General features: G+C 42.5%; 1 protein-coding gene across 1 annotated transcript in view; it reads right to left on the bottom strand.

Annotated features, from left to right (window-relative positions):
• OSBPL1A (oxysterol binding protein like 1A) overlaps positions 1-14,377 on the bottom strand; it is a 77,024-nt gene extending 62,647 nt beyond the window's left edge. Inside the window, exons 1-5 of the mRNA XM_050317314.1 lie at positions 14,190-14,377; positions 8,789-8,911; positions 4,140-4,225; positions 1,861-1,935; positions 986-1,097 (exon numbers count right to left, since the gene is read on the bottom strand). Of these exons, the coding sequence (XP_050173271.1) occupies positions 986-1,097; positions 1,861-1,935; positions 4,140-4,225; positions 8,789-8,909 (394 nt within the window). The 5' untranslated portion in view covers positions 8,910-8,911; positions 14,190-14,377. The remainder of the gene's footprint in view (positions 1-985; positions 1,098-1,860; positions 1,936-4,139; positions 4,226-8,788; positions 8,912-14,189) is intronic.
• Positions 14,378-18,414: the final 4,037 nt, after the last annotated feature.

Genomic DNA, 18,414 nt, shown 5'->3' with positions numbered 1-18,414 from the left:
TGGAATATTTATTCAGAAAAGTCTGTGTCAGAGCAAAAATATGTTCAAAGCATGTAAAATTTGACAAAATGTGTGAGTTTATATAAACATACATATTATAATTTTTCCAACACTTATAATCAACCCCACTCCCTGCGGGAGGGAAAACAGGAACTACGTAACACCCTCATCTGATCTTCCCTGTGCTCTTCTTGGCTTCTCTTCTACTCTTCCTATCACACTACAAGAATTTTATTCTTCTCTAAAAATTCAGCAGATGAGCAGCTGAAAGGACTGTTATCTGTGCACTTGTATGCAGAATTAGAAGTGAGATCACTTCACATGTACAGTCTGTGTTAGCAGACACCGAGCTTCAGCTGTATTTATGAGTATCGCATAGTACTACCAGCAAGCAACACAGTTCTTAGAACTCTCCAAAACTATAAGCAGTGAACTTAGGTAAGTATTTGGGCACCATCTGCCTCACTTTTGACCCCTGTGAGGTAATGGAGGAAAACAAGGAAAAGGGGGTTTACTCTTTTTTTTTCCCCTTTTCACTTAACATTTGTGACTGCAATAGCAAGTCCTGAACTTGATCCAAAACTGGGGCACCTTTGCAAACTGTTTGGCATTTTTTACCTTTAATGATTCAGTTGACATAAAGTCACTTACTGTTCTTGACTTGAGTTTTATCTCTTCCGGTGAACCAAGACTCTGACTACCATATACCACTCACAGCTCTAGCAAGGACTACCCCAGCAGGACTGAAACAGTTCCTCGAATAATGCTGTTGGCATTCATGATACTTAACTCTCCAAGTCACAAAAAACCCCCACCTGTCAGTACTGCAGATGAGAACCAAAAAGTATGACATTTTTCTTTCTAATGACAAAATTTAAAGAGAAAATTCAACCGAGATTCTGTAACTTTAAGCAGAGATCAGCTTTCAGAATGTACATGTGTTGAAAAAAACCAAACAAAGCAGACTATGGGCTATTAAAGTTACCTTCCAACATATTCCTTATGTCTTTATCATGAGTAACTTCTTTTGCAGTCTCTCCACTCCCATTAACAATGGAAGTATCAGCATTATGCTGCAAGAGTAACATCACCACCTCCTGAAAAACAATTTGAAAAACACTCCTTATCTGTCTCTGCAACAGTAAGGCCACAATCAGGCTTTCCAGCTACTGACATCCTGTAAGATGAGCTGTGTAAATAACAGTTTCTCATCACTGCTGATTTTTTATGAAAACAGGAAGGGATGTTTTAGAGAGATTGAAGAGTGAGGCTGACTGCAACCTTCTCTCTCACATCAGTAATGCTGAAGGAACTAACAGGAGTTATAGGTGAACAGACTGACTCTGAAAAGCTGGTGTACCTGGTGCAAATGCTAAGTTTGACAGATAAAAATAGTACAACTGGCTCTTTTCATAACATAGTAAGTAGTCACTCCTTCAGAAGGGCTAAGTGGTTATCCATAGAGGTAGTACTAGTTTTGAAATAATGATGGCACATGGGGAACAAATCAAACTAGTCTCATATTACATAGGCCTATAAAAAGCTCTTTATTTCTAGCTATCTGTGAAGAAACAGCACTTCCAGATCCCAAACTGGCCTGTGTGTCCTAACTAACAGGGTTTTTTCCCCTCTAGAAGCCACTAAGATTAAAACAATGTGATTTCTCTCTGTGTGTTTTGTTTTTTTTTTTTGAACAAAGTTATACAAGCTAGGCAATGTGCCTAGTCCTTCCGAACACAGTGTACCAAAACAGACAAGAAGTCATTTTTAGACACTGTAAAAACATCTTCTTGAAATGTTCTTATTGCTAGCACTTTAATAATTCTACAACCAAGACTTAAAAAAGCCAAAATACTTTACCTTACGTCCTGTGAAAGCTGCCCGATGGAGTGGAGTGTCCCCCATGTCATTCAGCACATTCACATCTGCACCAGCCTAAACAGCAAGAACAAAAGACATCTGAATGTCCTTCCAACAAGAACTACATAGCTATTCCCTCTGACTGAGGGGAAGGGGAGGACAGGACACTAAGGTAAGTCTCATGGCAAATCAGATCAGAATTGTAATATGTCCTAGAAACAAAAATAAAGTACACATGTAGGATTCATAACCCACATTCCGCGAATTGCTTCAAAAAGGAGAAGCCTCCTGCATTTTTCCAGGTACCTCTCACACATTTAAGAATGTGGTATACGGGAAACAAGTACCCCACAGGGGCTGGGGGTGTTGTTGGTTTGGTTTTTCTTTGGTTTGGGCTGTTAGGAGTTTTGTAGGTTTTTGGTTTATTTATTTGTTTGGGGGTTTTTGGCAGGGAGGTATTAGGAAAAACCACAACAAACAACTTAATGAAAGAACTATAGTGGTACTGTGTAACATAAATACATTTGTTACAGATGTACAAGGTACCAGCAGCCTCCCGGTGGCTCCTGATACAACAAGTCTCTCTAGGCAACTACTGCTGTTCTTTCACTTGAAGCGCAAACTTCTGTGTGAGCACTAATAGTACCATCTGAAACTTAACCTTTCTTCTCCCTTTCCTCTTCTACAGTCTTTGTCTTGAATGTCCCTTCCTTTTGTCACACTCTTCCTCCATCCTATGCCTTTTATCTGAAAGGAGGACTGTTTGCCACACTGCACAGGCACTGTTCCAGGAAACCAAGAAATACTATTCTTCCACTGAGTATGCCTTCTACACCACCTTACCTAACCTCTCAAAGGGTCAGAAAGAGGGCAGGACATATTTAACTTCAGCACATATGTTTAGATCACATGACTTAGCCAGTTCACTGCTGCCTCCCTGAAGTTAACTGATGAACCTGACTCAGATTCTAGAGCTCTGTTTCTGATATCTCCTTCACTTACTCTTTGAGCACAAAGGCTAGGCACAAATACACAGACATGCACATGTTTAGCTTTCAGAGTTGCACAGCCTTCCTTATTTCTCACCTTATTTTTCAAATAATACCCTTTCAAGAGCCCTAACAAAGAAAGCACAAAGTTACATATACTCTTGCAACTCTTGGAAGTTGGATGCTTGAAAAATGCACTAAGTAATAAAACTTTACCTTTTGTTTTAAATAGCCCTCCTAAATTTAAAACAGCATTATTTACTGAGGAAGTATGGAGGCTAGAGAAGAATTTCCTAAAGAAATCTCAAATTTGTTTCTTCCTTTAGAGTCTGGATTGTGGTCAGCGGCCTTTATTCTGAACAAAATTCAACTTCACATTAGCTACCTTTGTACTTGAGGCTGTTTATCACACTCCTGCCATCTACAAAAAACATCTTTCCAATATGAATAGGGTCTAATACAATTAGGGTTGGTTGAAGCTACCAAGAGAAAAAAAAAAAAAAAAAGTCATAAGCCACATATTCACTGCATTTGCAAGTTGTTACGCACATATAAGCAGTTCGGCTTTGATGGCAGAGGTTTGTTGTTTTAAAGTTCATCACACAGTTCATTATTTCAAAGATGGCAGAAAGCAATAATGAGTCAAAGTATATTAGCCTGTTCCTGAAAGCAACATTTTGTGCAGAATTCTGGGCATACTTCTATGCACAACATAGAATTAGATAACACAGGGTTTTTCGCATTTGAGACACTTTAGCTTTTCCTACAACTCAGGAAGTGAAACTTCCTAATTTTATGTACTTTATGTACTACACTAGCCTAGATCAAACCCTTGAAGTAACTGCATTACTAGTATCACATGCTGGCTTACTATATACAGATATCCACTAAGCTTGAAAAAAAGATGAGCTTTCATGAGTGCATACCTATATACTACTTATCTTTAATTCCTATATGTAAATAGTTACACAAACACTCCAAGAGAAAGCTAGCTAAGCACTGATAATTGTTAACACTGTTCAGAGTAACCAACCTGTGCCACTGTGAAGATTTCCAGTGTCACTACTGTGGATCCTTGCAAACTGTGCCATTCTCTACCTACCACAACCGTCTCCTTCCTTAGTTTTAATGACCAGTCACCTCTACGTTACATGTAGATAAACTGTAGGAGTGGCTCTGCCTTCCTGCAAAGCCTCCTTTCTTCTATCACAAAAACCTGAATAAACACTAACTGCTTCTAGAATAACAAAGAATTTTCTTCTTTAGATGCAGAGGAAAGTAGAAACATACCTTCAGCAAATCCTCTACCACAACAGCATGTCCAAAGTAGCAAGCAAGGTGAAGAGGCGTCCAACCCATATTAGATTTACTTCTGCCTGAGAGACAAAACAGGTAAATTAAGTTTTGGTCTCACAATACAATTCAAGGCTGGCATGGGTGACCATTCTTCACAGTAACAGAGGAGCAAGGAGGCTGGAAGCACCAATACTACTCATTTGAAAAATCAGGATGCAGTTTGAGAATGCTAGATTCCAATCTACAAAATCTTTCTGGAAGGAAAAAGTCATGTAGCCTGACTGAGAATAAAACTTTTGTTTGCATGTAATACCTCACCTTTTAAAACTAGCAAGAAGCTTCAGTTACTTTCACTCACTGTGAAAATGGCACATGCAGGTACATATTGCTCTTGTTTATCAAAAAAACTCTTTGTTTTACCCAATTTTATTTCCTTTACTCAAAGGAAAGGTAGGACAACCCATTTTTCAAACAAAGGATTCAAAACAAAACAGGTGGAATGATCTAATGTTAGGGTTCTTTGTTGTCTTGTGCTGGCATTCAATTTTAATAGAGACAGCCTTACTAAGTAACATGACTTGAAATCTTTGTGCACAGCAGAACTCATGTATCATCTACAGCTCTAAGCTACAGAATGATAAAGCACAGACAGGAAGCAGGCACATAAGTGACCATGCAAAGGAAAATATGACTTATGCCTTAAAGAGCATTTAAGACATGCCCTGGAGGACTGTCTGTATGAATAAAATTCAAAAACTGTCCTACAATCACTTCTTTAAAAGCAAGATATTAAAGCATTAGAGATTACTAAAGTTAATAATCCATGTCACTTTCCAACTGCAACACTCAACGGCATTAAGCAAAGCTGATTTGTGTTTTTTACTAAGCAACAGACCCAAGGCATTCTGAGTATCACCTGAAAGCAATCATTTTGTATTTGGAAGCAAAATGAAGATCAGGCATTAGAAATTGTTTTGAAATTACTGCCACCATTAAATTTTCCCCTGTCATGTAACCTCAAGTACCGAGGAATGAAACATGCACAACGTAAGTTCACCCTGAGGAAACAAGCCACTAGCATGAGGAAAAACAAACTCTTGGCCTTGAAAGTTCATCACTCTTTATTATGCTCTTATAATAAAAATTACCATTAGAATGTGGTTCACAGCCGAAATGCTTTTCCATTTCTTAGAACTGTTTCCAGCTAACATTTCCACTCTGTATTGGCAATTTCTTTTGTTATTTGATTTTCTTCCTTCTCAACTCTTGTTTCCAACCCAGATTTAGATCTGTCCCTCATCACAGTCAGGCCTACAACAGAGCTCCTACTCTGTGACTGATGGTAAGGTACCACAGAAGATAAACACTGTGTGGATCACTAACTCTGGGGCTATTTGTGATGGATAACATACTAAATAGACATCATTCAGCCCTCAGTCTAGTAGGGAATAAGGTTCTTTAAATGAACACAAAAGAGGTCTGAGCTGCACTGAATTCATAAAATTAGCCCAAGACAGTCATTAGTTACAGCACTAACAAGACTGTGCTGCTGCCAAGGAATTTGGTCATGAAAGAAATCAGAACAGAAACCCATCCAGATTTGTAGTTCTTACTGAATAAAGTACCACAGGCCCTTGTTCTGCATCCGCTCTGAATGTTTACATTTCTGATGTTAGCTGGCCAGCTATTTCTCAAGCCCTTAAGGTGTTTGTTACATCTCTTCAAGTGACCACAAGTGTTTGCACCTTTTTTTATTATTTTAAACCAGAAGATCATTACACAGGGGAGAATGCAAGTATAGAAAAGCAGAAATAATACCATTTCAATAAAAATATAAGTCCTCTACCCCTCCCATACGGCTCTTTTCTTTAATGCCAGTTAACTCTAAGTCTCAAGTATTACCATTTGTTTAGAAAATGGAGACAAACTAGGCAGTCATTTCCCAGCTGTGGCCTGCTAGGCCACTGTGTAGTCATTTAAATGCGTATTTTGCCATAATACATCATTGACCTTTATAGGTTTCTAACTTTGCAAATTCCCAGATATTCGGTTTTCTTGTATGTAAAGAGAATGAGCCAACAATAGATGGCCTTAGAAACGATGATCATTTTGGATGAAACCTGGGTTTAGTACTGTTTTAATGCAGATACCTTCTTTCCAAAACAGTGAACTGAGAAAACCAAAAGCAGAAGTTCAGATCATTTGGCTGGATTCAGGCAAGTCTTGATTATCTGCAAGCACTGACTGGGTAGAATACAGTCACAACAGAGCAAGTAGAAGCAGCCTGAATTTACTTTCTCTTCCTTCACTTTGGCTGGAATTGGGATGTTTAGAATCACTGTTGTCAGACTTTACACTTACGAATCTATAGCACACACAGCCTCAGATATAGACACACCCCTGGAAAGACAAGTACAAGGTGTCAAAGACAGGCTTTGACATGCAAAGACATTGACTTGTCACACTTATATCTCCTAAGGCACACCCTGGAGGAAGTTTACACTACCTCCAGTATAGCCTCCCACCTGCTCCAGAAGCACTTTACTCCAGGCCAAGTGTCACTGCCACATCAGATGCAAGTACTGAAGGAACTGCCACAGCACTGAAGACATTCCCCATACCCTGACTTTCTAGGGACATCTGATTATCCAAGAAGGTAATGACAGAAGCACAAGAGGCTGTCAGGAAGAGAAGGAAAATTGAGGGTTGCAAACAGACAGTTACAGTCTACAGCATGTATTTTAGTTAATCATCAAGTGGTTTTGCAACTACTATCTGATAGTAGCCAGCAGATCAGAACTTGTAGCAAGACTCATGCTAGTGAGGAGGCAGAATGGCAGGGACGGTTATACTGCAGAGGCTGTTTAACCTGAATTTGTCTTAGACTATTTCCGAAGGAGTACTCTCTGGGAGCAGAGTGAAACAAATCAGTCTCTGAAAAGTGACTGTGGAAGAGCAGAGAGTTAACTCTGGAGCTAGAGAACGGTTCCCCCAGAGAACACTTTAATTACACGTCTATGTGCTCCAACATTAAGAAGAATCAGAACCTAGAGATTTCACTGTGGACCAATTGTCACCTCCATTATATGCATGCAAATGGCCTGCATAGCACAAATTTGCAAATACACTTATTTTTTTTAACCTGCACTATGACAAGCATATTCCATCTAGCTTCCTAGAGCAACCAATAGCAAGCAAAGATTAAACGGTTGGCATGTATTGCTAAACTAAAAGATCAACAGCTAAGCACCATCTTTCCTCTCATTACCTGAGTCTCTTCAATCCTGCAGACTTTCTGACCAGAGACCCATTTGTTTGACATAATATGGACTACAGACTATGCCATTTCATTATTATTTCTCAGCTTTAGATTATGTTTAAGAACACATAAGAGAGGCTTGGAAATCTCTTCTAAGCACAAGAGACTTCAGGAACTTACTTATGTGTACAGCTGTATGAATTTTTTGGTACTTTTATTCCAACTGTTAAGGTACTACACACAGTGTCTTGAACATCTGCGAAGGACATAACTAGTGAGGGTGGAGAACTTCAGCTTCATCAAGGTCTGTTTAGTTCCCCTTTAAATTATGAACTAGCTCTCCAAAGATGAAGTAGCAAGCAAGAACTTGGATTTACAACTTGTTTTTCTGAGGTGAGTACACTAACCACTGGGAAAACACAAACACAGCTGAGCAGTCAAGCAAAAGGATGAGTAAACTGATGACTAAGCTTGTTCAGATAACAGGCATCCCCTGTTCTTTAGGGCAAGGTGTTCCCTCTGTCATGACCAAGATGAAGCATAGTTGGTCTCTCCCCTCTCCCTCTCTATCACTGTCTTCTTAGTGCTGCTTAACAGTTATATGCTGAACAACAGAACACTAGCCTGTCTAGAAAGAGTGGGATACACATCCACTTCCTTGAAGCAACCAGAAACACACCTGTGTAAATAAAGAGAAGTATAAAGCTACTAAATTAATAAAGAAATAAAGCAGCCTGAAACTGCTAGCAAGCTTGCAAATCCCATCCCAGTCCAAAGTTTTAATGCTCAGCAAGCAAGTTGCTTGGCGATAAATAAGTTAGGTACACATGAGCAAAACTTTAGTGTTGGCCAAAGACAGATGAAGAACAGTTTTATTTTCTTTTCCCAAGTAACCTGGTATAATGCTAATAATAAAAAGCACATATTTGTCCCAAACGTTCCTGCAAGTGGCAAGAAATGTAATGCTCCTGCAGAACAGAAACAAGTGACCTGATCTCATCTCTGCAGCCCTGATGAAGGCTATTTACTTCCCTGAACCACCCCCTGGCACCACGGTCTGTTTTGTTTAGTATTACAAAGTTCCAAAGCTGGCATAAGCACAAACACAGGCAAAAAGAGGTACCCTCTCTTCATCTTGTCAACACTTCTAATGTCTGTGAATTACTTTGAGGTTTTCTGTACATTACAACTCTTCTTACTCTGCTTCTGTTATCTCTCCTCTATGCAAGTGTGGCCTTGAGTCACGGGGTAAAAGCAGCCGTTAAAGTGGGTTTTTATTACTCTGTTAAGCACTCCAAAGAAAGCAAGATTATACTATCAGTACCAGTTTCACTACATGTGGCTCCAACAGTGAGATTACAAACATTTGAGGAAGGCTACTAACCTTTACAGTTGATATCAAAGCTTATTTCTCCTTTGTCCATGGTATCCAACAGCTGCTTAACTTCTTCAGCATTTCCATTTCTAGCATCATGGAGAAGCTGCTGTTCTGCTTCAGTACTCATCTCTAACAAAAGATAAGAAAGAGCCGATTTTGAAATCTCTTATACACTGCTGTAAGCTACAGCTTAATATTACATCACTTTTCTCCTTATTTAACTCTGGCATGAGAAAGATAATTATTTTCCCCGTGGAAAACATTTAATGCGCAAGCTGTTTTCAACAGTCCAGCACTCAGGCTACTAAGAAGCATTAAAATTCCTCATACAAAGCAGTTAAATAACAAATTACACAAGTTTTCTTGCTTCTCTGTTTTCTAGGTTCTAAGTGTGCCTTGGGAGTTGGAACTGCATGCCCCAAACAAGACATTTACTTTTCCCTCATAAGGCTTTCACCCTTACTCCTTAAGGTTTCCAGAAGTAACAAGGAAATAAAGAAAATAATTATGCACACCTATGAGCCCAAGTGTTTCTTCAGAATTAACTGACACTTATTTTGGCTGCCAACCCTGAGTAACAGATTCTGTCTTTGCACAGAGGTCCCAGATACCCATCAGTGATTGGTACTATCATCTCTTGAGCCTGGATACCTCCAGTCTCGACTTGGAGTCAGGTATTCAAACAACTTTGTAGATCTGACCTTATCTTTTAAGATACACAATAGTATAATATAAAGAAGTTAACACATAACTGTAAAACATTACTAATTCTCATCTTATCATTGCTCTTGATCTACAAAAAGAAAAAAAAGTATTTACATCTTTCAAAGAAGGGAGAAACCAAAACCTTTTAGCATAACGATTTTACAGCTCTCTACTAGGCAGACAGCCTTAGACCTTTGGGCAAGTGATACTGCTACTTAACGTGTCTCCTGCAGAATACAGTTATTTATTACATGATGTCTTACAATCTTTTTCCACACTGAAATCACAAACTGAAGTTGGTTCGCCTTTTTTTTCATGCTGCTACAACAACTACCAACCACACGAAGTGTAACAAGGGAAAGTGCTGGATTCTGCACTTGGGACAGGGCAACCCTGGTTGTGTGTATAGACTGGGGAATGACAGGCTGAAGAGAAGTACTGTGGAAAGAGACACTGGGGTCCTGGTCAGCAGCAAGCTGAACATGAGTCAGCAGTGCCCTGGCAGCCAGGAGGGCCAACTGTGTCCGGGGGGCATCAGGCAAAGCATCACCAGTCGGTTGAGGGAGGTGATTGTCCTGCTCTGCTCTGCACTGGTGCGGCCTCACCTTGAATCCTGTGTGCAGTTTTCGGGCACCATAACGTAAGAAACACACAAAGCTATTAGAGAGGGTGTCCAAAGGAGGGCCATGAGGATGGTGAACAGTCTGGAGGGGAAGCCTTATGAGGAGCTGCTGAGGTCACTTGGTTTGTTCAGCCTGGAGAAGAGGAGACTGAGGGGAAACCTCCTAATGGTACTCCATATCCTTACGAGGGAAAGCGGAGGGGCAGGTACCGATCTCTTCACTCTCATGACCAGCAGCAGGACTCAAGGAAGCAGCATGAAGTTGAGTCAGGGAAGGTTTAGGTTAGATATCAGGAAAAAGTTTTTCACCCAGAAGGTGGTTGGGCACTGGAACAGGCTCCCCAGGGAAGTAGTCACAGCACCAAGCCTCTCTGAGTTCAAGAAGCATTTGGACAACGCTCTAAGGCACATGATGTGATTCTTGGGGTGTCCTGCATAGGGCCAGGAGTTGGACTCAACAATCCTTATGGATGGGCCCCCTTCCAACTCAGCATATTCTATGATTCTGTGATTCAACTAGACCCAGATGCAGCAATGCCCTGTTTAAATGCACTGCTTTTAAGAGTTGTCAAAAAAGAATTTCCAAAACAGCTTCAAAAAGCTGTGCTGCTACACACAATTTACTGCTGTTAAACACAATACGAAAATAAGAGGCTGTTGTCCAAATTTAGTGTCTCCAGTTTAGTAGGTTCACCTGACACGCTCGGTTTACCAAGTCCTACAGAATCCAGATTTCTGAAGTCAGTTAATGATTACTGGCCTCACATACTTAGCTTTCGTATACTAGCAGAGGTTCTGATTAGTCCCACAAACTGTTTACACTCTGCTGTACTACACAAACAGCTTGATTGCATCACACACACTCAGTAGCTTAAACAGATGCAGACTACTGTAAGATAAGAAGCCAACTCAGCAAGAAAAGATAGAGTGAGAACACTGACAAGCAACAAAAAGCCTGCAACAGTGACAGATTCTGTAATATTCAAGACTTAGGTAGAAGCCTAGAACGGGACAGACTGCCAAAGCGCTAACAATACAGCAAAGAGAAGTTTCCCTTCCTTGTGCTCAATCAGCAAAGGGAGAGAGATAATCCGTTTTCCAAGAATTTGACAGAGAGACTAAACAAGTCCTTTCTAATGTATTTCAGAACAAACTGGATCAGTCACCTGCAATCTACAATAGACACAGGATACAAACAGCTTCTCCAAAAGCGGTTAGAGAGCACTCTTGTTTGTGTATGCTTTTCAGTTCTAGAAAACAAAACAAAACAGTACTAGTTCTTCTAGTAATCCTTCGAGCCCTGAAGGTACCTTCTCCTTTAAACAGGAGTCTATCCACTCGTGTGAGCCAACACTGCACAGTTTATTGTTACTGGGACAGCTATAATTTTCTTCAGTGAATAAGTTCTAACACTATCTAGAGAAAGATCAGAATCAAATACATTAATGTATTATCAGTCTGTAATACTATTTCTGAATCTGAGTGATACAGTTTCAGTGGGACATAGAATGCAGCTCTGAGAATTGTACAGGTAAAAGCCAGGAATCAAGAGTTCATCTTGCTGGCCTACAATCGTTAAGGAAGAGAGGGAAAAAAAAAAGCTCAGCCTTCATTTTCACCTCCTCCCACACAGTATTTCTTCAGATTAGAGAAACACACTCCTATCATTACCCTGTATCATTTGTCAACATCCCACATACTCAGCAGGTATGAATAGTAATGCACTTTCAATATATTAAGAACCTGCTGTTTCCATTTGATATTGATGAGATGGAAGAAAAGACTGCTTGGGAAGGGAACCAAGACACTGATTCAAACACACAACCCTTGTATGCAGCAAGGCCTGGTATATACATGAGCAGAATCTTAAATAGTTTAAGGTACATGGAAAGCTGAATCATTATGTAAAATTACTTGCACAGTTTTTCTCCTGCCAGATAGACATAATGTTAAAATCACTGATTTATTTGTACTCTCACAGCAAACATTAGCAAGAGAGTGACGTGCATAGTAACATGGTTAAGAGAGGTCTGTCTGCTTCACTGGTTTAGTCCCCGAAGACTTTGTTGTTTAGGCCAAACCTCCAATTTCAAATACACTTTGTAAGCCTGAAGCATTCAGTGATGCAGAATAATGACTGTCTGGCTATTAGTCATAGTTAGAAGGATCACTCACATGAAAATGTTTCTACAATTGGCACTAGAAAGTGAATCTGCATGCAGTTACCCATCAGACAAGTGATAAAGAACATAAAGTTTTAGGTAAAGAGATAAATGAAGTGCTTAAATTAAGCTGGCAGCAAAGAGGCTCTTAACAGAACTTATCATAATCTTGAAAATACTGTTTTAAGCAACAGTATTTCCTCTATAATAGGGATGAGCAATGACCAACAGAAGTTTAGGCGACAAGTTTAGAGTATGGAAACAAATCAACACACAGGCACTCGAATGCTGTGCACTTACAACTGTACTTTGAACACCTACATTTCCTTGAAGACAGGAATTTATTTGGTCCCATGACCTATTACCAACAGAGCTCCAAAATCATCATCCAACAGTTTTGAAGCACTAAACCAGACCATCAGCACTGAGGGAGAAACTAAATGATTTAGTTTGGAGTTATTAGCCTTAAGGTACTACTAGCAGGTTAATCTATATGAATTGTGCTGCACCCATGCAAATCTACTAGCCACTTAGGAGAGCACAGATCTCTTCAGTCAGTGGTGTTGCCATATTACCTTATTCCATTAATCAGATGATATAGGTTAAATCGCCTTTCTCAGCTCATCTTTATGCTTTGTGCCAATGAAAGGCTTGCCTCATAGTCTCCAATCACAGCTATACCATGACAAAACATCCCAGACATTAGTTAGCATCTCCTCTACGGCTGAGATGTGACTGCAAGGCACTTCTATTGAACTCCTTAGGAGTACCAGAGCAGTACTTGACTGCTAATTGAATCTTATCCTTTAAGAAGGTATAAAAAATAGCATTGAGATGCTCTGCTTTTATCTTCTTCAATGAGACCCATGCCAGAGAGATCTTCTCACGCTATTACAGCATCTGTCTTCACACAGGAGTTGTTTCCAACACAGAACAGATATTTCCACACAGGTTACTGTTCTGCCTGCATGGCAGTTTAAGGGAGTTTTGCAGAATACTTCAACACAGAAGGCCATCAAACTACTGACATACAAACTACCAACTTTACCCAACTGCTAGGATACAGTCCAAGCAAAAAAAGCTGCTTTTCTCAAAGTGCTCTACAAAGATCTAAAGTGCTGTCCCTGACCATGGGGCAGCATTATTCTTAAGATCTACTTGCTTTTACTTTGATTTCCTCTCCTGCTGAGTCCTCCACCCATGTACACAGCCCAGAACAGCAACAATACACACGAAGCAGAACATGGGTGGATTTCACTCTGTTACTGCTAGAAAAGCAGGAGAAACAGTACTGGCACTGGCCAACTTACTATTAAGGCTCTGAGGCACTGGTTGCATAGGAAGCTTTCTACTTGTGACAAAAACGGCAAGGCTGGTAAAATGCACAACATTGCCTAGTATTTCAAGATATCTCCCTCTGGCAAGGAAAATTAGATTCCTAATTAGGGAAAGGATGATACTTGCTCAGGAAGACTTCTTACATGTCCCAGCACGCACACATTATGATGTGATGCTCGTAAAGAAGGAGAACAAAATTCACCAAACCGCACAAACAGACAGAACCTGTCTACAAACTCACACAACACACTGCACTGACAAGAGTTGCTCCAAGAGTGGCTGCACTAGAAGCATTTGTGATGTTATCTAAAAAGCAGTTGTTCTAATCTTCGGGTAAAGGGTTCTAGAACTTGAACACGCTTCTATGACACACTCTTCCTATGAAAGTACTACCTCTCTAAAGTCAACCTATTGTTTGCTTAATAGCAATTAACACAGCATCTATTCAATACCACTGCCAAGACAACAGCTATTTAAACTAATCCTCGTTCCTGGGCATCTATTGGCTGTTTTCTACATATATTTTAGTTCTGTCACATCAAAGACTTTCTTTCGGCACAGGAACTGCGAATATGCTTACCCACAGCTCGTGAGTGATCTAACCCGGATCAGCAGGCAGGCACAGCCCCAAGCAGTCAGGAACTTCAGCAGAACGCCCGGAGTTCCCTACGTCCGCCTGGGATCGCGCAGCTCGTTTCGGCAGCGATAATTAAAACAGTTTTTACGGCGAGACAGGCTCACGCGTCGCAGCAGCTGCGCTCCCTGCCTATGGGGAAAGGTGCGCTCAGACCTGGGAGCACCGGCCACCGCCACGGCTGTTCCAGGGAGGAGGAGAACGAGGGGCACCCGCGCACAGAAGAGGGGCGCACACCGCTTCCCAAGGGCCAGAGACCACCCCCGGCCCCCGCCTACCAAGGCCGCCTCTGCTTCGTGCCCCGAGCCGCGCCTTGCCTTGGGCCGCCCCCTCGCCCCGCACCGCGCACCCCCGACCGGGGGAAGCAGCGACACCCCACCGCTGCTCCGAACGCGCTCCCGGCGGCTGCGGAGGAGAGGCGGCCACGGCGACACGGGACAGCCAAACACGCCGCCACGGCAGCAACAAAGACAACGCCGCCGCGGGAGGGCGGCGCATCCCCCGCCGGCCCCGCGTCCCCGCCGCGGAAGGAAACCCGCCCCGGGCGGACGGGAGGGCGGGCTGACCCACCGCCGGCCTCGCCGCCCCTCTCCGCGCAGCTCCCGCCGCCGCTGCCCCGCGCTGCGTTACGGGCACCGAGCCCGGCTACATGTGACCGGCAGCGGCGCCTCGGCAGCCGGGCCGCTCCCCCCGCGCCGCGCAGGGCGGGCGGGCGGCGCGGGCTCCCGGAGGGGCGGGACGGGACAGGGCTCCGCCCGCCTGGCCGCGGCACCGCCCCCGGCACCGGGATCGGACAGGCGGGCGACCCAGGGGGCTGGCCGCAGAGGTTCGGAGGTCACCGCAGCCCTCTCGAAAAGCCGGGCAGGGTGAGGCGAGGCCCCGCCGAGGGCGCTGCCCGCCCCTCCTGTGAGATACTCGAGCCCGCGCCGGGCACAGCCGGCGGCGACAGCTCTTCCCAGGCAGGGACAGTGACCCCCCTGCAGCCCTGGGGCTGCCTCGCAGCTACTGCCCTGTGCCCGCTGCGGATTGGTATCAGGCTCTTTTCAGTGGTGCCCAGCGACAGGATGAGGAGCAATGGCCATAAGTTAAAACACAACAAGTGTCCACCTCAACATGAGGAAGAACGTCTTTACACAGTGTGTGGCAGGGCAGTGGAACAGGCTGACCAGGGATGTCGTGAAGTCTCCCTCTCTGGAGACATTCAAAACCCACGTGGACACGGTCCTGTGTCACCTGCTCTCCAGGCAGGGGGTTGGACTGGATGATCTCCAGAGATCCCTTCCCATGCTAACAGTTCTGTGATTCTTGTGACTGCCTGTCGCCGCTGTGGCCCAAGCTGCTGGGTGCGTGGCCTTGGCTCTCCTTTGACCGGGGAGCACCCTAGCACCCTCAGCAGGGGTGGAACAGGGGGGGTAAGAGGCACTGACAGGTGTTCAGAGAGATAGGGAGAGTGCAAAAAAGAGGCCTCAAAAGAGGATGGTAACAGTACAAGAATGGTACCATCATGAGAGGGGAGAAAAGGGTCTTGGAACTGCTTTCAGTTGCTATATAACCGTGGTGCAAGTGAAAGGAAACTGAATACGCACACTGCTTCTAAGAACAATGCAGCCAAAAGGAACCTAGAAGAGAGAGAGATTGGGTGCTACCAGGGACAAAAAGTACTCACTCTTGTTCTAGGCCCTTTGGTCCACCACTCCCTTCACTCTGTCCTGCCCTTATTTATTCTCCACTACACCTTTCACCTGAATCTAAGAGCTGGCACCTTGTTTTTCTGCATTTAGCACATAAGAGGAGTTTTACCTTTTGAAAACTTGCACAGTGCCTTGGAAATCCTGCAGGAATTTATTAAGGGAACAGCTAAGCTTTGCGCTGTTATGGCATGACCAAGTCTGTGTCATATACAGAAGGAGCACTGAAAAGGAAGGGCAGGAGCCACAGGTATTATGAGAAACTATCACTAAAGATTAGGATGAAACTTCTGTTCCAAAAGTGGGCAAGTTTAAACCTGCGCAATTCTTGTGAAACTCTTCAGAGTTTGAGGCAAGTAATGAGGCAAGCTTTACTTTTCTGTATTGTCTATAGCTCCATATGTATTTGCAATATTTGAAGAATGACATACCAAAAAAGAAGAAAAGGAACAGTTCCATACCTGCAGAGATAACATAAATTTACCATGTTTGGACTCCTGCTGGTTTTTGTTACTTTAAATCAGCTTATCTTAGATAAGACGTTTGCTTTCAGGGATGCTTTAGCAAGAAGCATGTGACACCTGAAAGGCTTCAGGGAAGGATCACACTGACTTTCTTTTCTTAGGAACAGGTCTTCGAGTTGCTGTCCTTACTTTCAGAGCACCAGTTCTGTCATCCCCACATGCCTTTTCCTTTATTTCTTCCTCTTGCTTCTGACTTTGAGCCATCTTTCACAATGCCATAACTGCTTTAAGCAGCCTCACAATAAACTCAAGCATCCTTCCCTTTTCCTATTTTGTATTATATTTTGCATACATGAACACAATATAAAAATATGTGTATTATTACCTCATATTTCTTATAAATTTTTTAATATAATGGAGGTATTGTCATCTGCCTACTCTATAACCCATTGCGATGCAGCACAAAGTTTATAGTTCAGAGTTTCACCTTTCAGCCAGTCAGTGCAGGTTTTTTCTCTGAATCTGAGTAAGGAACACCTGAAAACAAATCACTTAGTAAATTTAATGTTTTTAAAAGACACAGTAAAGAGCAACAGAGATCGCGAGTAAATCTTGCATGCTTTTAGATGCCATGATGTGCATGTTCCTGCAGCATTAGACTGACCCTGGATGGACTTCTCCCATGGCAGGCTACACAGATTGCATCTGTGGAGAGAAGTTCTTTGGTCGAGCTATTTTAGTTTCCTTACAAGAAAACAGCTATTCATAAAGGATGTTCACAGGAAAGGTTCACTCCTCACTGTGCTTCTAGATAAAGGCAAGGCCACGCAGATGGTGTAACCGCCTGCACTACACAGGAGCTGCCTTCAAGCTCCTCTGTGTCCAGGAGCCAGCAGAGTTTATCCTACTTCCAAGGGTTTTGTGCATCTTGACACAGGCCTGAAGACAGCACAGGACAGACCTGGCCCTGCTCCAGTTAACTGTACTGTAGATCACTGTCTCCTGTATGTACAGTGCTCTCCTGGTCAGGATCACTACACTTCCCCTGCTTCCAGCACCTTCAAATATTGTCATGTTCAAATAGTGTGTTTTGCCTCCTTGCACATTCCAGAGTAATAATGATCCAGTGCATTTTAGGCTTTGAAGTGTGGAAATAAGAAAAAAAGCATTGCTGATATCAAGGTTTTGTTCTAAGCATCTCTTTTCTCTGGGTTTTTTTCATGTCTTTCCTTTTTCAGATAACCTGCTGAAATTAGTACTGCAGAAAGCATGAAACATGTCCCATCTTAGGGCTGAACGCCCTGGCAAATAGCCTTGCACAGAACTCACTGAACTGTTTTGACAGGGATTTTCACACTAGGTTTTATATCCTCTCAAATTCTGTGATGGGGCAACCTGATGGCAGAAGTCAAAGCTGTAAGGCCATAGTGCTTCCTGAGGCAAAACATTTTTAGGAAGGGAGCCTTTGCTGGGTGGACTGCTTCATTAACTAGTTGAATTCATTGCTGAAGGCAACCAAACCATTTGACTAGGAAGTATTTCAGCTGGAAATTTTGAAATATTACCACTCTTTATTGAAAAAAGTAACCACACTATTGTGACTGATGTCATTACTAGAAACTATACAAGCCAAGGTGCCAATCACTTCTCATTTTGCAAGATGGCATTTGCAGTGGAGAGAAGACAGGCAGTGCTTCTATCCCCCCCCTTTCTGCCTCTGCACAGTTGACCTAGGTTTCTAATGGTTTATCCAGCGCCGAATTAAAGAAAAACTTTTGGAAAACATTGCAGACTTGGAAAAGGATATGAATTTCTGGGCATTTATATTGCTACGCTGCATGAAACGTCACAATTTTAGTTCTGATATAGCAACTTTTTATTGCACTCACACTTAATTTTCTTCCTCTTCAGACTAGAGCATACTGGTCAACTTTGAGATACACAACTAGGCAAGGGAGTGCACACAGAGAAATGATAAGTGGAAGTAATAAATGATACATGACAGGTTGTATGTTTGTT

This window comes from Myiozetetes cayanensis, unplaced genomic scaffold (genome assembly GCF_022539395.1).
Source record: "Myiozetetes cayanensis isolate MyiCay16 unplaced genomic scaffold, myiCay2020 scf1, whole genome shotgun sequence".
Classification (NCBI taxonomy): Eukaryota; Metazoa; Chordata; class Aves; order Passeriformes; family Tyrannidae; genus Myiozetetes; species Myiozetetes cayanensis.
Note: the sequence above shows the minus strand (reverse complement) of the source record. Positions and strands in the feature narration are given on the sequence as shown.